The sequence below is a fragment of the Dipodomys merriami genome, unplaced genomic scaffold (genome assembly GCF_024711535.1).
Source record: "Dipodomys merriami isolate MVZ:Mamm:240054 unplaced genomic scaffold, mDipMer1.0.p SCAF_44, whole genome shotgun sequence".
In the NCBI taxonomy this organism is placed as follows: Eukaryota; Metazoa; Chordata; class Mammalia; order Rodentia; family Heteromyidae; genus Dipodomys; species Dipodomys merriami.
Window position 1 is genome coordinate 6,225,544 of NW_027206002.1, and position 22,586 is coordinate 6,248,129.

The window sequence follows — 22,586 nt, forward strand, 5'->3', positions numbered from 1 at the left end:
GCAGACGCCATGTTCTGCTCCCCCTCCAACCCCACCCCCCAAGTCTCCACTCCCCACTGTCCAGGGGAGGAGGCCATTCTGTCTCTGCACCAAGTTGTAAATCTGGAGGGACACAGCCCTCCTGTTTTCTGTCTTCCCCTCCTGCCAGATGAATGAATTGTCAGGGATGTTATTTCTCCCTGCAGAGCAAGAGAGGCGCCTGGAAGATGGAGGGAAAGAGGTGGGGAGGGGGCCTGAGAATCCAGCCTGGCCTGCCCTCCCCACCTCACCCCTGCAACCCCACCCCTCACGTAAATCAGTCAAGCCTTCCACGAGAATCCGCAGAATGGCGGAAGCCTGCTCGGTTAGATGACCTTAGTCACATGCAAGTTCAGATACCCTGTCACGGGGTTGGGCGAACTGAGCTATCTGTTGGCAAATGTCCTGGTTCTATGAAATGGGGACAGTTCCACAGGCCAGGGCTGAGTTGGGGGGGAAGGGGGCTTGGGGATCCTGCCCCCCCCATCCTGTACCACACTAGTCCTTGGAGAGGAAAGGAAAAGTGCAAACCCCAGTACACACACACACACACACACACACACACACACACACACACACACACTCACAGTCTGGCAAAACCAACACTCCACAGAGTGAACACTCCCCAGGACGCCCTTCACCCTCACTCCCGTGCCCCGTGGCCTCCTCCTGGTCCTTCAACACAGCTCAAGGGCCACTTCCTATTGCCACCCATGCTGGAAGGCAGCTCTCAGGCCCGAGCCTCACCCCTCTCCACGCCCCTGGCTCTGCCCCCAGGACCTGGGCTGCGGGACTGTAAGTAAACCTGGCAGCGCCGAGGGGGTAGCTCCTGTGATAGGAGGGCGAGTTGGGAACCTGGTGGGTGAGCTCTGCCCCTGGGGAGCCCAGGTACTGGGGTGGGCAGCACAGGGGAGCTGATACTGTTTGGGGAATGTTCTCCTGGGGGGCAGCCATGTTGTGGATGGTCTGTGGATGGCCCCCCCGGAGCCCTGGAGCCCACATTTGCCTGCGTCACCCAACTGGTCACATACTGTACAGCATGCCAATAGTCAAAGCCATAACCAAGACTGCCCTGGGGGTGGACATGGCTGTAACAGTGGATCAGTGTGAGCAAGAAAATAGCATCCCATAGATGATGGAAAATAGACCACGCCCCATATGAATAAATATCAGAAGATAAAGGCCTTCAAGATGCATTTGGATCTGAGAAATGCCAACCACATTTTAATTCTCTGGCTTTTTTTCCCCTTAATGTTGGTTCTGGGGCTTGAACTCAGGACCTGAGCACTGTGCTTTAGTTTTTATGCTCAAGGCTGGTGCTCTACCACTTAAGCCACACCTCCACTTCTAGCTTTGGGGGGGCGGGTAATTGGAGGTAAGAATCTACGAATTTTTATCCTCAGATGTCAGCTTCTTAGTAGCTAGGATTACAGGCATGAGTCACCTGTCCCTGCCTCTGTCTGGCTTTTCTATCTTATTGTTATATTGAGCTAGGACCGGCTTTTCCTAGGCGCCCTTCCCCAAGTGAAAATGGCAAAAATAAAAATTAAAAAAAGAGCTTTGGGTCAAATTTAAGGTCAAAAAATCCTGTAAAGGGCTGGGAAGGTGGCTCAGTGGTAGAGCGCTTGCCTTGCATGCATGAGGCCCTGGGTTCGATTCCCCAGCACCACATAAGCAAAAAGAAAAAACAAGCCGGAAGTGGTACTGTGGCTCAAGTGGTAGAGCGCTAGCCTTGAGCTGAAGAGCTGAGGGACAGCGCCCAGGCCCAGAGTTCAGGCCCCACCAAAGTGTTGACATTTCCCCAGAGCAGTTGGATGGCCACAATCAAGAGCAGAAAATGGTTTCTGCTAAACCCACTACCTCCCACTCACCTCTGCGTAATCTGCCACGAGGTAAAGCTCCACATACTTCATTGAGTGCAAATTGTCTCTTTTCATCTAAAGAAAGACAGAAGCAGATCAGAGCTGTATGGTGGACTTGGCCTCAGTGAAAGAAACCAAACAATCACAAAAAGCCTGCTGAGAAATGCAGTCGGTAGTTAGGAAGAGGTGGAATTTAGGCCTCCAAAGTGGGGGAAAACACACTGACAGCCAAGTTCCCAAATAAACCTTAGACCACGTGACTTCTGTGCACAGGATGAAAGTGGCTATTGCAAATTTCCTAAATTGTTTTCACCTTCTACAGTTTTTTGTTTGATTTTTTTTTTTGTTGGTTGTGGGGCTTGAATTCAGGGCCTGGGAACCAGCCCTGAGCTCTTTTGCTCAAGACTAGCACTCTACCACTTTGAGTCACAGCACCACTTCTGGTTTTTGAGTGGTTAATTGGAGATAAGAGTCTCATGGGGACTTTTCTGCCCGGGGTGGCTTTGGACTGCAATCATCAGATCTCAATCTCAGCTTCCGGAGTAACTAAGTTTACAGATGTAGGCCATCAGTGCCCAATACCTTCGATAGTTCTTTTTCCCCTCATCTTTTATAGTTTCTGAACTCAACATCTTTTTTTTTTTTTTTTTTTTTTTTTTGCTGGTCCTGGGGCTTGAACTCTTGGCCTGGGCACTGTCTTTGAGCTACTTTTACTCAAGGCTAGCTCTCTACCACTTTGAGCCACAGCATCACATCTGCATTTTTCTGTGATTAATTAGAGATAAATGGACTTTTCTGCCCAGGCTGGTTTTGAACCATGATCCTCAGATACCAGCTTCCCAAGTAGCTAGGATTACAGGTCTGAGCCACTGGAGCCTGGCCAACATCTATGTTAAATGTACTGTTTCTCTCCCAAACAGTTATTCTCTTATGAGGTTATCTCACAGTCAGCAGAGATTTTAGAATAAAAGAAGCAGGCTTTTCCCTCCCTTGGTTTGGAAATACTCTTCGATTCAAAGTAAGGGTACTCAAGAGGGGAGTAAGCCTACCTTCCAGACTGACTGTTATACAGAGGGATTTGGAACTCACCCTGCGAGGTTGTTTCTTGGTCTGTTGTGTAAACTGAAGAGCCCAGTTCCCAGCAGTGGGCCTAGAGTGCTCAAACCCACAGTTGCCAGTGGGCAGCTTGAGATGTTCAGATCTATAAATAAGGTGTTGTCCCTGGCTGTCAGGGAGGGGCTCGATGATGTAGCTGAGGTTACTTCTCACCATAATTAGTCCTCTGTTGGTAGAAGAAATAGAATCTCTAGTCAAAGAGAGTGAGATGGAAAAGTCCCTCATAGAGGACCATATGCAAAATGGCATGGATGGTTTGATCACACCCGCCCCCCCCCCACTCAACTCCCCACACACAATGTGGCCCGATACCCCACCACCACAGTCAGATGAAAATTCAACATCTCCTCCCTTTCTAGAAACACACAGATATGGAGTTAGAGCCCCCAATCTCAGGGCACTTGGCCCCCTAAATCTATTACATCTGAACTTTGAATAACAAGATACAAATCTAACTATGACTCAAGAGAAATGAAAATTACTTTTTTGCCATAGCAAGGGAATGAGATCAAGGCTATGGAGAGGATGAAGGCCAGGATGACCTCCCCAGCATCCCGGTAGCATTTCATGTGCTCCAAAACCCACTCAGGCTCTTGCCTCACAGCCAGTTCTGAAGTTACAGCATCCCCAGCTCAGGGACTCTGCCACTGTTCATTGGTAGTCATGTTCTCTTAGTCTGTCTTGACCCCACCCCACAGCTGTTCCCCACTCCCTCCCGGGTGTCAACCCCAGGTTTTGTCCTTTGGGAAGAGCCTACAAAGTTCTCAGGAAAGACATCTCTGGTTGGTGACTAGTTGAAGCCCTGCCCAGATCCATCCCTGGCTGACCTGGTCCCTGTGCCAGGGAGCCTGCCAACATCCCAACTGATAATACAGGCATCCTCTTAGGTCAACACGGGAAAAGGCAGAGGTGAGAGCAAGCTATCCCAAGCTATGGCCTCCCACCTCCTCCCCCCCCCCCAGCCTCCCTCCCCTCCCTGCTGACCAATGCCTCACCCTCCACCTCAGTTCACCCTCATGGCCACAATGCTGGCACCACAGGAGGGCTGAACCACAAAGCAACTGGTGGTCCTGTGAGTGCTGGGGTGTAGCTGTAATCATTATTGAACCCAGTGAGTAGAAAGTTCCACACTGGAACTGGTGCAAATTCACATGTTAGCCAATTATCATGTGAATAAACCTCTGGACCAGGCAAGACAGAGACCACGCCCAAATGGGAAGCATGATGGACAAGAATCATCACAGTAGAGCCTTTGCTGCGGGCCAGGCTCTAAAACATCTTTTCATTATTTACACCAAACATCTCTGATCCTCACAAGGGAGATCCCTGGGGGACCAGTGGGAATGCAAAGGCTCAGCAAGGCTCACTAATTAACCCAAAGTCACACAAGTAGTAAAAATAAGTGCTGGAGCATTCTGGATCCAGAATCTTCACCTTGACCTTACCCAGACCGTCACAAATGCCCCACCGAGGGGATCAGAAAGGTATCCCCAGTTTGCACAGAGCCTCAGATGACAGAGCCAGTCATTGTTTTCTGTGACCCAACTGGCTTGTCTACAGTGGGATCCCAGGACTCGGGGAGGGTACTTTCAAAGGTGCCCATATAATTAAACTCCTGGGAAATTAACACATAAAGTATGAAGCAATCATTAAAATAATTTGATATATGCACACATAATAGAGATATAATGCCATGTTAGAAAAATGTACAGAAACTCTGTATAGGATGATTATGTTAAAGGGTATGTATATTAAAATGTAACGCCAAAATGGTTACATAATGGCAATTTTCAGTAAGCATCATCTTTAAAAAATAAGTAACTTTCTAAAGAAATATGCTTCCTACTAAGAACAAACTGCAGGCACAAACACTGACACACACAGACAAACACACAGACAAACACACACAGTTTTCCAGGGTCCTCAGACTTAGGCAGAGACCACAACCAATATTGGCTGGATTTCTTCACAAATGGTAACTACTCCTCATATTAATACTGTGTGTTAGTGAGGTTGGAGGTGTGGCTCAGGCGGTAAAGCACCAGCCAATAAGTGGAAGTTTTACATGCCAACTTTGAGTCCCCGTCTCAGAAGAAAAAGAAGAAAAAACATGTATGCATGCAAGAAGTTAGGGTAACATTTACATGTGGCTCCTTAATCTGGGACGGGGTTGGGGATGCAGCTATTTGACATCCGCAATGAAATGGTGGGTTACTCCTTTGGAGTCTACAAGTGCCCCTAACTACTAACTCAGCCCAGTTTCTCAAAGATGTTAGGGACCCAAATAATGTGACAAAGGATTATATCACATATGTGCAGTCCTTTTTTGCAAGTATTTCCAAGTGAGTACATACTTGCACACTCTTTGGGACTATTTTACGATTATGGGGTATCACTTCTTCAACTTTACAGTCACCCACAGAGTTGTCTTACATGAGGGGTGCAGACATTAGCTGGAGGCCCCGCTGAGGAGCTCTGTCCCTCAGTCAGCCTGCATGCAGATCCCTCTCTGCGGATGTCCTACCCACTTCCCAGGAGAGCTCGGTCGCCATGGTGACATCCCAAGGCAGCGCGGCCTGGAGGGCTCTGGGAGGTGGCTTGGGTCTGAGCTCTGCTGCTGGGGCAGGTGCTCCTCCTCTCGTACTCAGATGGACACATCAGTCAACTGCAACCCTGGTTTCTTCAGGTGTGGAGGGAGCAGACCGGGTCCCACCCCCCCACCCCACCCCACCTCACCCCAAAAAAGCCGGAAGCATACAAACCAGAAACACATGGGCAGCTGGCTACTTCAGCACAGCTGCTGGAGTGATTCACGAGAGGGCCAGCCAAGTTCCCACCATTCCAGGCAGAGGGAAGGGGGGAAGGGGGGGGTAAGAAGTGGGTCACACCTGCACGAGTCTGGTCCCCTTCTAGGGAAGGACTTTGTTTACTCCCAGACTGCAGCTGGGAATGGCCCGGGTCTTGTAAACACCACACACCGTGGCCAGTTGGCTCGGCTCAACCAGATGGCTTGAGTAGGGGATTGGAGGCTATGGCCTCTCCCAGGCAAAACCTATTTCCTGCCTGATTCCCACAGGAGACGCACCGCACAGCCTGACAGAGGAGCCGGGGTCCAATTCATACACACACATCCCGGGGACCCGCCGGAAGAGGGGCCCTGGATTTGGATGGAAATCCGGCAAACTCTTGGCAGGGTTTCGCTGCTGCCAGATGAGGTGAAGACCACATGTCTGTGCGATGTAGCCACGCACTTGAGTTGTGTCCCCTTGCCTGGCCTTCGTGCTTATGTGACAGATGAGGAAACCGAAGGCTCAAAGCCCACAACAGCTGTTGTGCTCACTGCCCACAGCAGGCACTCAATAATAACTGCTGAATGAAAGTAGCAATCACCGCTGAATGATCGAAGGATATACAGAATTCCGCTCCTCCCAGTACCACGCATGCTGACCGCACTTGTCCACATTTTTCCTCATCCCCCATTCCAGTTCTTCCCAGCCCTGATGTTTTCCCCTCATGGCAGAGGGAATCTCCCCCCCCCATTTTTACTAAACACTATGATCACCCACATTTTAAGACAATCAATCCATGGGAAAGTGGAGTCCAAGCCCAGAAAATGTGTGGGTTTCCTAGGATTTCCCCAGTGGGTCTCAGCTGCCTGTACCCACTTCAGTGACCTTTGGTCTTGGGCTAGCTCTGCTTGCCTTGTGAACCCCATTTCTCAGGAGAGCTCCCCTGTAGTTTCGGGGTCTCTTACCGTATGCCCCGGCAGGTGCTGAGGGTGACGCTCGAGTCTCCTGCATTCCTCACCGTGCCGTGGTAAAAGCAATGATTCTGGAAAAGGAAGAGAAAGAAGGGTTCAGGGCACACAGCACTGGTCAGCAGCTTGAGGTTAATGTCATGACCGTGACAGACAACTGATGGTCAGATCCTCTCCCCTAACCTCGCATCACCGCAGCCCACACGTCAAAAAGCCTTTGAAGCCGGGCACCAGTAGCTCATGCCTGTAATTCTAGCTAATCAGGAGGCTGAGATCTGAGGATCATGGTTCAAAGCCAGTCCTGGCAGGAAAGTCCTTGAGACTCTCATCTCCAGTGAACCACCAGAAAATCAGAAGTAGCGCTGTGGCATAAAGTGGTAGAGAGCTAGCTTTGAGCTGAAGAGGTCAGAGACAGAGGCCAGGCCCTGAGTTCAAGCCTCATGACACACACACACACACACACACACACACACACACACACACACACACACACACACACACACACACACACACACACACACACACACACACACACACACACACACACACACACACACACACAGAGCTACCATCTTGGTTTGATTCTCATTGAAATCTGGGAAGTAGGGCCAGCAGCTATCTGTCCCCTGATCCGATGAAGTTCAGGGGTAAGGACTTTTCCAAAGATCTCCCCGCTGTGTGGGGTTGCCCAGGATTTTCACACCTGGCCATACAGGTTCACAGGAGTTCCTAAACCCAGTGTCTCACATCCTTAGGAGAAGAGGAAATGTCACAAAGAAGACACACAGAAAGAGAAGCAGCTAAGGAGCACGTGGAGACCACCAGCCGAGGGACACTCAGGAGCCCCTGGAAGCTGTGAGTGGCGGCCGGGTTTGGAAGGGACGCAGCCCTGCCTTGCGGCACCTGGGTTTTGAACTTTCAACCTGCAGAATTGTGAGCAAAGAATGCACTTCCCACCACCAAAGCCATGCCTGGTTCGTACTTGTGTTGGCTCCTGATTCCCCGGTCCCTGATGCCCTTTTCTAGCCATCCTGCCTGTGGCCATCTGGTCCCCCAAACCCAGCTAGATTCCCCCCTCATTGTTCATGGCTGCTGTGTATTACCATGCAACCCCAGAGCAGGGCCCCGGAGGTCCCATAATGGACAGACAGAGACACAGCTGCCGTCTTCAGGGGTTGATGGTCTTGTGGGAGCCAGTCCTCACTTAGAAAGCCAAGGATCGTTTCACACAACGTTCATGGTGCTGACAGAGCGCGTCACACGTTGGAGAACCAGCTCAGAGCCTGGCTCTGCAGCGGACGGGTTGCCGAGCCAGCACAAAGCCCTGAGTTCTACACCCCTGTGCGGCCCAAAACAACGACCACAGGACACAGGTAGGGGGCCGGTAGCAGCATCTACCAGGCAGACATGACTGCTGGGCCCGACAAAGCGAACGCAGAAGGGGTCACAGGTGACCCATTCCTGTACACCTCTTCCCCAATGGGAGGAGACGATCTGGCTGAAAACCCCCGGGTACAGGTTCTGAAAGGGTCTAAAGACATGGGAGCCTTCTCTTGTTCTAACACTCTGAGCTTCAGTAAAGCCCATCTTTAAACGTTCAGGGTCTCCAGGCCCATCTCCCATCCAGCTCTGAGCCGGAGTCCAACCTGCTAATCCAACGGGAACATTTTTACGTAGATTGTCATGAAGCCGCCATCCCTGACTGACCAGCCACAAAACCAACCTGTCTGGTCCTCCCCATCTTTGGCCCCGACCTCGTTGAGTGGGGAGAGTGCTGTAAACAAGGCAGCTAGCTTTATAGCGCACAAACAACCGCAGAGTCGCTGGCTCGGAGCAGCGGGCTGTATTAGTGGCTGTCTTCTTGCTACATTCTTCTTCATTAGGGATGGAACTTGGCCTCAAGAGACTTGGAAGTCCACCAGAGAGCTGAGCCAGGACATCTGCTGGGTCAATCCTCCATCCTGTGCAGGTGAGCCAGGCAGCCACATCGCGATTCAGGCCAAGTCAACTCCTAGCTGTGGGCTCTTCTCTGGACCACAAGTGGCCCTGCATCTGCTGATAACCCATCAGCCAGAGATCCGGCTCTTTCAGCTGTAAGAGGCGACTGCAAAGATGCTTTTGCTGGGTTCTGTGAAGGGACTAAGCCTCCCAACTTTGTATCTGCACCCTTGGTGTGTTTTTGTTATTGTTTCTGTGCCAGTCCTAGGGCTTGACCTCAGGGCCTGGGCATTGTCCCCGAGCTGCTTTTGCTCTACCACGTAAGCCACAGCACCTCTTCCAGCCTTTTCTTTTTATATGGTGCTGAGGAATCGAACCCAGGGCATCATGCATGCTAGGCAAGCACTCCACCACTGAGCCACATTCCCCGCCCTATCTGTACCCTTTGATCTGAGCTATTTATTCTGAGCTGCATCAGCACCCCCTGCTTTTTGGGGGGGGTGGGATGGGGCTTGAACTCCCTGAGTTCTTTTGCTCTAGACTAGCGCTCTACCACTTGAACCACCGCGCCACTTCCAGTTTTCTGGTGGTTCACTGGAGATAAGAATCTCACAGACTTTCCTGCCTAGGCTGGCTTTGAACCATGATCCTCAGATCTCAGCCTCCTGAGTAGCTAGGATTACTGGCACCTGCTTCTTCTTTTATCTTCTTAAAGAAGCAGTCCAAGACTCAGGAGACCACCTCATCCCTGTTCTGTTCCTTTGAAAGCAGTAACGCTTTGGGAGTCGCTCTGGAGACAAACACCGAGCTAATGGTCAATCAGAGCACCAGCCTGTGATTTGGGACAATCTTAACCCTGTATCCATCCCTTCCTTGCCTTCCTGTCCCCGATTCCCTTATTTAACCTGCAGCCCGTGTCTGCAGATGGCTGAAGAGGTACAGGAAGTGCTGTCTTTCAATGGCTGCCATGGAACAAATCTCCTGTCTCTGCCTTCACCAAGTCTCTTAATCTGGCATATGGGGGGTAGGTGGCTGGGCCTAACTTCAGACTCCTGGAATTTCAGCCTGGGGTGTAGACAGCCAGCTTCTTGTCCACTCCCGCTCACTCCAGCCACGGGCGAGATGCAGGTACCCGCTCTTCCTCTACATCACAATTCCCTGGATCTTAAAACAAGTCGGTTGGTGACCTTCAGCCCTTGGCAGAGAAAAGCCACTATGTAGACCCAGGGGACATTTCCTAGCAGCTAGGAAAGAGGGGAGAGGCAGGCTAATCGCCCCTGGCCAGGAGGCCATCTGCCTGCCACATGGCTCCTGGGCGTGGGGCCAGAGGCCTGCAGGCAGATCCTCACCTCAGCGACTGGCCAAGGCGACCGGTCAGCCCAGCCCCCTGCACGCCTCACCCCGCTTCTCTCGGGGAGGGCTGGGCCTCTCTCCTTCCAAGCCTGTGATCCTGGCCTGAGAGTTTGGGACTCCAGGGGAGACTGAGTCCCCCAGCCTTGGGATGTGATTGTTGCTGAGTGACCCCACCAAGTGATGTTGGAACGCCAGAGTAGGGGTGGACCCCTGAGCCCCACGCTCTGCCTTCCCTGGCCACAAAAGCCTCTGACTCTTGTTACCTTCCAGCAGCCAAGTGGACAAGTTCTAGTCTAAGCCTTGCCACTTCTGAACGCGGGCAAGTGATCTTTCCTCTTCTCAAAATTCCCTCATCTGTCCACTCTGGAGCTGAGAAAGCTGTCATCAATTCCCACGAGAAGCCATGACTCACTGAACGCCACCACCGCCCTGACGATCAGATACCAGTATCGCCATTTTTTAAGATTAAAACAACCACCATCACCAAACAATAATGAGGTCAAAAGGGTTGATGAAGGCCACGAACGGGTGAAAGCCAAGAATACACAGCTGTGGACTTGAGTCAGACTCTGATTCTCTCTCTCTGCGGGCACATATGCTAAGATTCGTTTCCCCAGTGACCTGGCCTAGATTAGAGCTATAGCCCCGAGGCCTGGCCATCAGTCTAGATAAGGTTCCCAGAATTCCCGCCGTGTGAGGCCAAGTTTGGAGCAGAAAGCAGCCGTGATATTTGGGCCAAGGGCTGCTGCGAATAGTTTATTCCATTCCCGTTTCTCCTTGATTTCTCAGCTTGCAAATGAGAAAGCTGAGAGCCTCCTGGGTCTGGGTGGAGACTTTGTAAGATTCCGGTAGCAGAAGATTCAAGAAAATAATGAGAGCCAGGTGCCAGTGGCTCACGCCTGTCATCCTAGCCACTTAGGAGGCTGAGAACTGAGGATCACAGTTTGAAGCCAGCCTGGGGAAGGAAATGTCTGTGAGACTCTGAAGCTCTCATTAACCACCAAAAAGCCAGAAGTGGAACTGTGGTTCAAGTGGTACAGCACCAGCCTTGAGAGAGAAAGCCAAAGGGCAGCACCCAAGCCCGGAGTTTAAGACCCACCACTGGTATTGAAGAAAGGTAACAGTGAGCTGTCCCATGGTCCAGCTTCAACCAGCCAGACCCTGGCGGGAGGAGGGATGGGTGGAACGTTTCTTCCACTTCTTTGTTTCTAAGAGAGCCTTGACACTTCTCAGCCCCGTGCGCCAGTGGAGAGCACAAAGCGCAATTGGAGGACCAGCGATGAGGTCACTGCATTCCAAGGGTTCTCTGGCTGGGGGGGGGTCACTTTAGGGGTGGGGGGACGGACTTTCATACCAGGAAGTATGAGCTCATCGAAAACTTGGGGACAGAGAGCGTTCTTGAGCTGTAGCTCTGAGAGTAGAAGAGCCAAGCTCGGGGGAGCTTATTCCTGGCCCTAGGGTGGCCAAGAACTGAGGCAGGAAGAAAAGAGAAGGTATGGGCGACTGCTAGACGCTAGACGTAGCCCACTTTGCCTGCTGCCACTTGGGCAGGTCCTGGTAAAGGTGACGGACCTTCATTCACATGCAGCTCCAAGAGCCCTTCAACTGCCTAGTAACCGCACACTCCACCTCCTAGATCCACCCGGAGCTGTCCACGACTAAGAATGGCTGTGACAAGCTGGTTAAGACATTGTGTATTCAAACTGGGGCCGATGCTCTCTCGCCTAGCCCTACCGAATCAGGAGATGGAGCGCTGAGGGTCAGGGTTCCAACCCAACCCAGGCATGAGACTCCATGAGACTCTTTTCTCCAACGAACCACCCAAGAAGCCAGAAGTAGAGCTGCGGCTCAAGGGGCAGAGCACCAGCCTTGAAAGCAAAAGCTACAGAACAGCACCCAAGTATCTTTGGTCAGGGGAAACAAGCTCTTCAGAGAAGGGACCATCACCACCACACATAGGCCCTAGGAACAGGGCCTAGCTAGAGCCACAGCTAAATAGGTAAGAGCTGAGCTGAACTTACCTCAGATTTCAGCGTGGTGGTTTGAGGGATGCCACTCGGAGTGTAGTGGGTTTCTGTATAGGCTGGAGCAAAAAGATACCTGTGCAAAGAATAAACACAAGCAGACATTAATATCTGTGATAGACTCCAGCCTCTTGGGACGGCCGCCAGTGATGTTTTAATTAATCCATGTATTGATCTCAGGACCTGGGCGCTGTCCCTTTAGTCTTTTCTACTCCAGGTTGGCGCTCTAACCCTGGAGCCTCAGTCCCCCTTCCGGCTGTCTGGCGGTTCATTGGAGACACTGACTTCCCGGCCCAGGCTGAACGGCGATCCTCAGATCTCTGCCTCCAGGTTAGCTAGGATAATAGGCATGAGCCACCAGCACCTGGCTGTTGATTTGGTGTTTGGTTGGTTTTTGCCCTCCAACACTACAGGTGAAGATCTTTAGCATCAGTGCATCCATTTCTCAAGGGAGTTACTTCCCTCCCGTTGCATGTTTGGGTGGGATTGTCAATTGCAGGGTCCCAACGACCCCTGGCTGGCAGCTGGTCTATGCTTCTAGCAAACCCAATAAACTGATATTTCCAGGTCACCAGGGAGCCTGGGGCTGCCTAAACCCCACTTTCCAAGATTACTGGGACTTAGTTTCCAGACGAAGTCATTCTGCCCATTACCTTTCTTCTTTAAACCTGCACATTGGTTTCAATCCTCAGAAACTGATACTAAGACTCCCCCACCATGCCAGGCGCCAGTGGCTCACGCCTATCATCCTAGCTTCTCAGAAGGCTGAGATGTGAGGATCGAGGTTCAAAGCCAGAAAAGTCCCCGTGAGACTCTTCTCTCCAATTAACCACTCAAAAAAACTGGAAGTGGCCCTGTGGTTCAAGTGGTAGAGCGCTACCCTCGAGCACAAGGGACAGCGCCCAGGCCCTGAGTTCAAGCCCCACAACCAACAACAACAATAAAAAAGAATCTCCCACCAAAAGTCAGGTGACACGAGACAGAATTTCTTTAAAAAGTTACAAGAAGAGGCTGGGAAGGTGGCTCAGTGGTAGAGTGCTCACCTCGCATGCATGAAGCCCTGGGTTCGATTCCACAGTACCACATACACAGAAAAAGCTGGAAAGCGGGGGGAGGGGGGAGAGCGCTGTGGCTCAAGTGGTAGAGTGCTAGCCTTGAACAAAAGAAGCTCAAGGACAGTGCCCAGGTCTTGAGTTCAAGCCCCAGGACTGGCCCCCAAAAAAGTTACAAGACAAATGAAAAGAGTCAAATGGATGCTCAGCGAGTGGAACTGATCTCCTGCCAGTCAAAGTCAGCGTAGGGTGTCAATCACGCCTTGTCATCCTGGCTCCTTAGGAGTCTGAGAAAAGGAAGGTCTGAATTTTGAGGCCAGTCCAGACAGACACGTTCTTAACCCACAGCTGGGCAGATGGCCAAGCACTGGCATCTCTAGCCACCTTGGGGCCGGAGACTTGGAAGAATCACGGTGCCAGGTTGGTGGAGGCAGAAGAGTTCTGGAGACAAGAACACATGTATCGCATAGCTGGTGCAGAGTGGAGCCGGGTAAAAATAAGCGATTTTCGTCACTGGCTCTGTGCTTTCCAGGCAGGTGCTCTACTGCTGAACCATGCCCCCAGACCTGTTTTGTGCTGGCTGTTTTTGACATCGGGCCTCACTTCCCACCCAGGCACACTCCTGGGCCATAGTCCACGTACTTGAGGCTTCCCACCATAGCTATAATGACAGGCATTCATTTTGCCACTGTACCCAGCTCTTGGTCAAGAAGTGGTCTCATGAACTTTTCTGCCTGAGCTGGCCTCAATTATTGATCCTCCCAATCTTGGCCTCCCAAGGAGTGAGGATGACAGGTGTGAGCCACCAGCACCTGCTTTTTAGAAGGCTTAGAATCCAGACACACAGATGTCTTTCTAACTCTCTCCAGCCATTAATTCTTGAGCGAGACGATGAAAAGCAATTAGCTCGTTCCCGCAGCCTGTTTCCTGGGTTGCTTTTGCAGACTGCATAATGGATAGCTGGGCTGGGTTCTGAGTTTAATGGTCCATCCTGGGTGCCAATGGGAAGGTGTGGATTTTTCCCACAGGAAATGCACTTGTGCTAAGTACATTCTCACTCTCTTCTGAGTCCTAGCAGAGGCTAAATAAATCATTTATCCAGACCTTTGCTTCCTTTTCCACCAAAAAAAAAAAAAATGGGGAAAATGTATCTCCTTGATAAACTGTCTTAAGAATCAAATGTCCCAGAACCTCGCAATGGCCCAGGGCTATAATCCCAGCTACTTTGGAGGCAGAGAAAGAAGGATCAAAGTTGGAGGCCAGCTCAGGTAAGAAAAGAAAAAAAAATTTTTTTTTTTACAAGACGCTTTCATAAAGAACAAAGCAGCCATGAAGGGCTATGTTGAAGACTCCCAGCTATGAGAAACGCATTGGCCTCAGGAGAATCACAGCCTGAGGCTAACCTAGGGGGAAAAAACTCAAGACTATCTGAACAATAACTAAAGCAAAAAGGCATCCCTGAAGAGGTACACCATCTTCTGAGCAAGTATGAGGCACTAGGTTCAAACCCAACATCCCCACACCCAGCAAAGAATCAAATGGCATAGTAATGATACATGTCTAAACACATACAAAATGGCATACGAACACAGTCTAATGCTACATCCAAAGACCTCATTGTGTGCCCTTAGCCTTGGAGGTTTTCAGATGCTTGCTGGTTCTCAGCCAGACATCCAGACAGAAGCTAAGCATCTTTCCATGGTTTCTTATTCTGAGGCTCTGCCTCCAGCCTCCATGGATGGATGATGAATATATGGTGGAGAGATGATGGAGAGATGGAGGATGGGTGGTTGGATGGATGGATGACTGAGTGGATGAATGGACAGATGGATGGGTGGGTGGGTGGATGGATGGATGGATGGATGGGTGGATGGGTGAGTAGATGGATGGATGGAATTTCTACCTTGTGTAAGAGTCAGACTGTGGCCACTCAACAATGGAAAACTTCCAGGGGTGGCACGTTACTGACTACCCCAACCAGTTTTATCCACACTGAATTAAGAATTATCTCTGTCAGGAGCACCCACCACTGATCACTGTGCATTCCATCTTCTGTATCTCCAGGGAGCAGTGTGCTTTGTCTGCCCATAACCGCCTTTCTAATCAACATCTAGTTTAGAAATGCACACGTTGGGTTCCACCCCAAGTGAGACTCACTGAATCAGATAGAAACCCCAGGGCCTGGGCCCCACCAACTATTTTCTCTACTTCCCTTGTGACTCTGATACAGACTGAGAACGGCTGCCCTAGACTGCAGCCCACCTCACCCACCTGCCTTGACTACTCCCAGGTCCCACCCAAGCCTGCCACCCACGTGTGCTCAGTGCTGGGATCTCTGGTCCTGGCACACATGTGAGGTGCTCGGCCCCTCCCGTTTCATAGTGGAGTCCTGGGAGGTGCTGGGTGGATCCTAGCACAGGGTCCAAACTGAATTCCCATGCCATGTCTATCAGCTATATTCTTAAAGCAAAGCCAGGTACCAGTGGCTCACGCCTCTCATCCTAGCTATTCAGGAGGCTGAGATCTGAGGATTGAGGTTTGAAGCCAGCTGGGGGCAGGAAAGTCCATGAGACTCTTATCTCCAATTGAAGCTGTGGCTCAAGTGGTAGAGGTGCTAGCCTTGAGCACAAAAGCTCAAGGACTGTGCCCAGGCCCTGAGTTCAAGCTCCAGTACAGGCAAAAAGAAAAGCAATCTCTGTTATGTTCAGGAGAGGAGAGCAGAGACGAGAGGAAGAGAGCAGCCACAACACCCTGGGGCAGCACCTGGCCTTGTACAGCTAACTCTCAGTGAAACACAGGTGACTCAGACTCACTCAATGTCCTGAAGTGAAACACGCATGCTCTGAATCCCAACCAGAAACCCCCCCCACCCCCAACACACATGCACACCAGACACAAGCCCCAACACCACCACTCTCCTTAGAGGAACAGAACGGACTGCTCCTGGAACTTCACAGGCTCCAACCGCCAGGCCCACAGCACAGGGACTGATGGGGTCAACAATCCTCAGGCCTGGAGATTTCTGGTGACATAGCTAAGCTGAATTTCTGGTGTCATAGCTAAGCTGAAACAAGGGGATGATGAAAAGAAACCCACAAAACTCAAGCTGCCTTTCGCCTCCATCAGATAAGCCAGTTGGTTACAACAACAACAATAGACAACAGTGTTGATAAGTTCCAAGTACCTTAAAAAACAACCCCCACCCACAGCAAACCCTGCTTCTCCCACAGGTTACCCTCCCCCACTTCTCTCCCCCCCCACCTTCCCCTCCTTCCCTTGGTCTGTTTCTGCCTGATTCTGCCAAGAACCAACAGGTGTGCTACAGCTGTTTGGGCCCTGGGGAGGCACAGACTGGAGGCTCCATCTTAGTTGTTCTAGGGGAGTTCTCTGGGACCTAGGCCCCTTTGGTTCCCTGCTCATTCTCTGAAGGCCATCATCATGGGACTCAGGAGGCCCACAATGCCGGGAAGGCTCGTGGAAAAATAAACTGATAAAACCCTGGGTGCCATGCGGGTCCTCTGGGGAATTGACCTCCATCTTCGATAGCTGTTCCCCAGATGCTCTTCCGGGCTCTGGGGTTCCTCCTCCCATTATAACCTTAACCTTTATAGCTTTCTTCCCGATGGTGGCCACGCCCCCAGCCTCGTCGGACATGCTGATATTAACGTATGAACACTAGTGGGGATTGATTCTGTGCAAGTTATTCAAGTCCTTATTCAGACTATTCAATGATCCCTTCCTTCGCTTCCTTTCCCTCTTTTATTCCCGGTCCTGGAGATCAAGCCCAGGACCTTGAACACATTGGGCATATGCTCTGTCATGGAGCCACATTCCCAGCATCCTTTTCAGAGGATGAGGAAGGTAGGCCCTGGGAAGCTCTGCGCATCAAGCCTAATGTGTCACCTGACTCCGAGGCCCAGGGCACTGCCCAGAGCCCAACCACAGCGGGGGGGGGGGGGCCTTCAGCAGCAATGGGGGGGGGCTGTGCTTTTGTATTATTTACTCAAGAATGTCTGCATAAGCAATGCTTACTCCTGGGGCTGGCAGGGTCTTTACTTAATCCTCTACCACCTCCCTCTTGGCTCTCTCTACCAAGATGACTAATGGTCCCAGACAGGGACCCCGGGAACCCTCCAAATGCCCCCCCTTCGCCTTTCACGGGTATATATTGCAACCGGCCCAAAACAGTTGGAGGAAATGAAACTTTTCTCTGTCTTCCAGGCAGTCTTTCAGCAACTCGTGTGGAGTAAACCACCGCCGTGTGCATCCAGCAGATCAGCGGAAACCACAGGTGAGGGAGGAGCGGCCGGGGGAGGGCCTGCTGCCCAGATCCGCTGGGGAGAACACGCAGGAAGCTGAAGAAAACAGCTCAAGACTTGTACATCTCCGAGGACGTGCTTAGAAGAGGGGGCGAGGAGAAAGAGGCCCTGAGAAAAGCGAAGGAGCCCCTTGCTTCGACCCCTTTAGACTGATCCAATATTCCAGTAACTTCCACAGACTCGTCCAATATTTCTTAGCATCTTAAAACCAACAGTCATGGCCAGAGCTCAAAGTCAGGAAAGGAAAGGGGGGGGGGAGAGAAAGAGAGAGGGCAGGGGGGGGAGAGAAGGAGAGGAAAAGAGAGAATAAGAGAGGGAGAGACAGAGGGGGGAGAGGGGAGGAGAGAGGGGAAAGGAGGGAGAGAGGAGGGAAAGAGAAAAAGGGAAAGAGAAAAGAGAGAGGGAGAGAAGAGATTGTGTGGGGGTTTTCTGTGCTAGTACTCAATCTTGAACTCAGGGCGTGGGTGCTGTCCCTTAGCTTTATTCTGCTCATGGCTGGCACCCTACCACTTGATACACTTCTCCGTCCAGCTTTTTGCTGGAGGTAAGAGTCTTTGCTGCCCAGCCTGGCTTTGAATCTTGATCCTCAAATCTCAGCCTCCTGGGATTACAGGCGTGAGCCACTGGTGCCCGGCTAAGAAGTTGGGAACGTGAAAAGTCCTCACAGATTCCAGGAGCATCTGCTGTCCCTGGCTGCCTGGCGTCCAGTCCACGTTCTAGAGATGACGTGGTGTAATTTGCAAGCAGAGAAGCAGTCCTCCTTGGGGCCAGTGCCCTGCTGACACGGAAACTGGGAATCCATAAGGGTCCCGCTCCCACCAGACCGGAGGGCTGACAGCCCCAGCCCCGGGGCCACACCCGAGCCCGGGCATGCTGTGGGAGTCGGGTGCCAGCCCAGCGTTAGCTCCTGCCTGGACTGTCCGTTAGCCCCGAGGTTATTCTATCCAAACCCAGCGCTTCAGTGGTCTTTGGTGCCGGGGGCTGACTCTCATCTTTTCCAAAGTGTGTCCTCAGGTCGCAGCTGCTACAACACAACTGTCTTCGTGTGGTTACTGTGGATGAATCCAAGGGCTTCACCATCGTGGGCTTCCACCGCAGTCCTGCCTTGAGTTCATGCTTCAGAGAGGTTTTCCGAGCTGATTTGGTTCAACCCCCCTCACACCACCATGATCCTCCTACCTTGTCCTCCCTGAGTAGCTGGGATTACAGGTGTGTGCCACCATGCCCAGTCAACAAAACAATCTTTACGACTCCCTTTGTCCATATCCCATTTTTGACTTTTTTTTTTTTAAGACTAAAAGCAGCAAGCTGGGCACCAGTTGCTCACACCTGTAATCCTAGCTACTCAGGAGGCAGAGGTCCGAGGATTACAGTTCAAAGCCAGCCCAGACAGAAAAGTCTGTGAAACCCCACGTGGAAAAGAAGGAACAAAAACTAGGTTAGAGAGGGTGGTAGAGCACTAGACTCAAGCAAGCACAAGACTCTGGGTTCTAACCCAAGTACCAATGAAAGGAACATCCCCAACACCATACTATGTTTTGTATCCATCTCAATAAATTAAGAGCACACTCAAGAGCTAAATGTCTGTGGTAGATCAAAGCATCCACCCAGCCTCGGAAGGAAGGACACCAAGCAGTCTAATAACCGATCGCTAGGGGTGGCTGGTAAATGGGGCAGCTTGGGACACACGGGAGGCAGAATCACGATCCTCCTGTCTTGGTTCCAGCATACGCTTTCGGTGTCGGGCACGCTGTAGTTCGTCTTTGAGTCCTGAGACTCAGGGCACTCACTCCACAAGAATGGCCTGAGGCCGGCCATGAGCGGAGCCCTGTGCTAACCTTGGAAAAAGAGCAACCCAGAGGCAGGCTGGGGCCTGGGGCTTCCTCTCCCACCACGATCGTGACAGGAGATCGATCATGACAGGAGATCGTCTTGGCAAAGGGGGGCAGCAGGCATGTCCAGGGCTGGCCACGCCGCCCAGGCCCCGGGGCAGAAGGCAAAGTTGCCTTTGCACAACCCACCTGTTTAACATACTTCCTAGCACAGTTGCAAACCTGTGTAGTAAGTGATTTCATTTCCTCTAACAAGCTTCCTTCACAGCTATGAGAGAGCGCACAGGCGTGTGTGTGTGTGTGTGTGTGTGTGTGTGTGTGCGCGCGCGCGCTGAGGGTGGACAGCAAGGTCAGCCTAGGGCTGATCTAAGGCACTGACAATCTCCTCTTTCCTAACCCCATTTCTGCCACCCCGTACCTCAGTTGGACCTGTGCATGCCTGGCGCTTTCCACCTGAAACCCTCCATCTAGGATCTGCACATGGAGAGACGAAAAGTTTCTAGAACACAAGCACTCCTCACCTCCCTCCCACCCCGCACCCTCTTCAGTCTCCCACTGCGAGTCCCCTGCGCCTGACTTCCTCCCTTCCAGGAAGGGGGAGAGGGAGGGGGGTGGTCTCAGCAGCCAGGCCTGGTATAATGTCACCATTGTAGCCTCTGGTGCATCTGGGCCCCTCTCTGGGGAGGCTGATGCAAGGGCAGGAATGTGGTGACTGACTGTGCTCTGCGAACCCCTGACCCCCCACCCCCCACCAGGCCCAGCCATCAGCACAGCCTACAAGTCATAAAGACCCCATTTCTCCTTCCAGGGGGGCAGAAGGGTGCCCAGCCGGGCTCTTCCCACCCCATGACATCACTGCCACCAACAACAGCTGGTTTGAAATCCCCAGGGGGCCCCCAGGAAAAAGCCTCTCCCCCGCCCCTGCTGGATGGGGGGGGTGTCCCCCATTTCCTAGGAGATGAAGTAGATAGAACTGTAAATAAGGGGACAGACAGACGGTGAGGGAAGGGCAGAGTGTGCTTGCCAGGGTTATGGAAAATACAGGATGTGACTTTTCACAAAGCTCTCCTCAGCAGGTCCCACCATGACCGGCAGAGGTGGCGGCATGGGGTCACGCACTTCCCTGAAAGAGAAAAACTGAAGCTCCGGGTAAAGAAGCCACGTGTCCCCAAGCTCAGGACGTTGCGGGCAAGTGTCCTGCTCCTGGCTCAAGCCGGACACCTGGCCGCTGCCCACCCCCCCTCCCCTGAGCTTTTCCACCCAAACCTGGCGCTCTACCACTTCAGCCAGAGCCCCACTCGCAGCTTTTGGGTGGGTGACTGAAGACAAAGACTCCCGTGAACTTTCCTGCCTGGGGTTGGCTACGAACTGGGATCCTCCGCGCTCAGCCTGCCAGGTAGCAACAATGACAGGCGTGAGCCACCAACGCTCTTTACCCTACCCATCAGCCCCAGGTCTCCCCATTCCCATCTCCATGGTCCCCCCCATACACAGGGCTGGATTCCTTCCTCTTCTCACGCCCTGCCTACCCCCCCTTCCCTAATTTAATCCTCTACACCCCCCCCTCCTTAAATCTTCACCATCCCTTCTCATTGGTCACCAGATAAAAATCCCAACTCCTTCCTAAGCCCCCAAGGCCCTTCCCCCCCCCCATTTCCTGCCTCCCCCAGGACTCTAACTGTTGAAAGCCCCTCACCTGCCTCAGGGCCTTTGTGCCCACCCCAGGACAGCTGTGGCAACTCACATCCGGCATGTGCGGCCAACGCTTGCCACACCCGCCCCACTGATCTTTCTTCACTTCCTTCTAGAAGCCTCCAGAACCCCCAATCCAGGGGTAGCTCCCCCCACCCGCTGTACTCCGATAACACTCTGTGCTTCCTCTGTCTCCCCTTACGTCCTTGGGTGGCAGGATGGGGCTAGGGGGGCCGCTGCCTGCAGCCAGGGCCTGGCTCAGCCACCACGCACAGTACGTGCCCATGAGGTGAGGGAGGAAAGGCAGGAGGAAGGCGTGAGGAGTACAAGGGCGTGGGGACTGGTCAGAAAAGAAGCTGAGAGAGATGGTGTACACCTAGAATCCCAGCGACTTGGAAGGCAGTAATAGGGTTGAGTTTCAAGCATAGTTCAAACCCAGAAAAGGAAGGGGGGAGGAGAAAGGGAGGGAGGCAGGGAAGGAAGGAAGGAAGGAAGGAAGGAAGGGAGGAAGGAAGGAAGGAAGGAAGGAAGGAAGGAAGGAAGGTCAAGCCAGAGATTCTCTGAACCCCCCATCTGTCCCAGTTGAGTTTAATTGAGGAGTGCACCCCAACTCTCCCAGGAGCCTCCTCAGTTAGGACTCAGGGGCTCAGCCAGGAGGTTCCTGTAAGCCTCCGCGCTCTGAGAGACACAGCAAAGCTCATTTTCCTAACATCAAAGTTCTATCTCCTCAGGAAGACAACTCAGCTTCTCTCCCGGGATGGGTTCCCAGGACTCTCAGGATCAGTCTGGCTCTTCATAGATCTTTTTTTTCTTCTCCCCCACCACAGGCACGTTCCACTGGCTACGAAGAAGGACTGGAGAGGGGAGGGGAAGGGAGTGAAAGACCCCAGACCCTCTGGGATGCTTTCCTCAACGGGAGGGCACCCCAAGAACCAAGACTTCAAGCCAGCAGCTGCAATAAGCAAGAGGAGTTTATTTGGCGTTTGCACAAATGGGCTCTCTGTCCAGAGCAGACAGGCATTTTTAAAGACAAAAGCCACAGGATTAGCATAAGACCCCAGGTTCCCCGGGATTGGCTCAGTTTACTACACGGGGAAGTTTATAACACTCTTTGTAATTAAACAATTGGCATGGATGATCAAATGGAGATTAGTCACTCTGGGAGATAAGGGTTAGGGAGTTTAGGAGTTACAGACTTGTGATTAATTAACATTTGGCCTAATTTGTTGGGCTTGCCAGGTGGTCCTTATCTTGGGTCCCATTTAGCCACTTAGGGAATTTTCAAACAGAAACCAGAAAAACATACCTGTTTGTTCTTTATCTATGACCACAAACCTTGTCCCAGAGGCCGGCCTCTGGGCTCCGAGACTTTTTACTCAATTCCTTATTTCCAGAAGGGAGGGGGGTTAGTGCTAGGGCGAGCAAGTTTCCAAGAGCAAATCAGCAGTTAGCAATTGTAAAAATGTAATTCTAATTTTTAATCTTTCAGGAGGTGGGTCAGAAACACCTTCAAATTTCCAGGGAGCCTAGATGAAGCATTTAGTCAGATCCTTGAAGGTAAGAGCAAAGGAAGGACTGGAAGGCGGGACTTCCGGATCATTACCCCAGTCCCCAAGTGCATCC

General features: G+C 51.9%; 1 protein-coding gene across 1 annotated transcript in view; it reads right to left on the reverse strand.

The window, feature by feature from the left end:
• Adam19 (ADAM metallopeptidase domain 19) overlaps nt 1–22,586 on the reverse strand; it is a 64,143-nt gene that overhangs the window by 23,722 nt on the left and 17,835 nt on the right. The window contains exons 4-7 of the mRNA XM_069993911.1: nt 12,066–12,144; nt 6,751–6,827; nt 2,970–3,162; nt 1,890–1,955 (exon numbers count right to left, since the gene is read on the reverse strand). Of these exons, the coding sequence (XP_069850012.1) occupies nt 1,890–1,955; nt 2,970–3,162; nt 6,751–6,827; nt 12,066–12,144 (415 nt within the window). The remainder of the gene's footprint in view (nt 1–1,889; nt 1,956–2,969; nt 3,163–6,750; nt 6,828–12,065; nt 12,145–22,586) is intronic.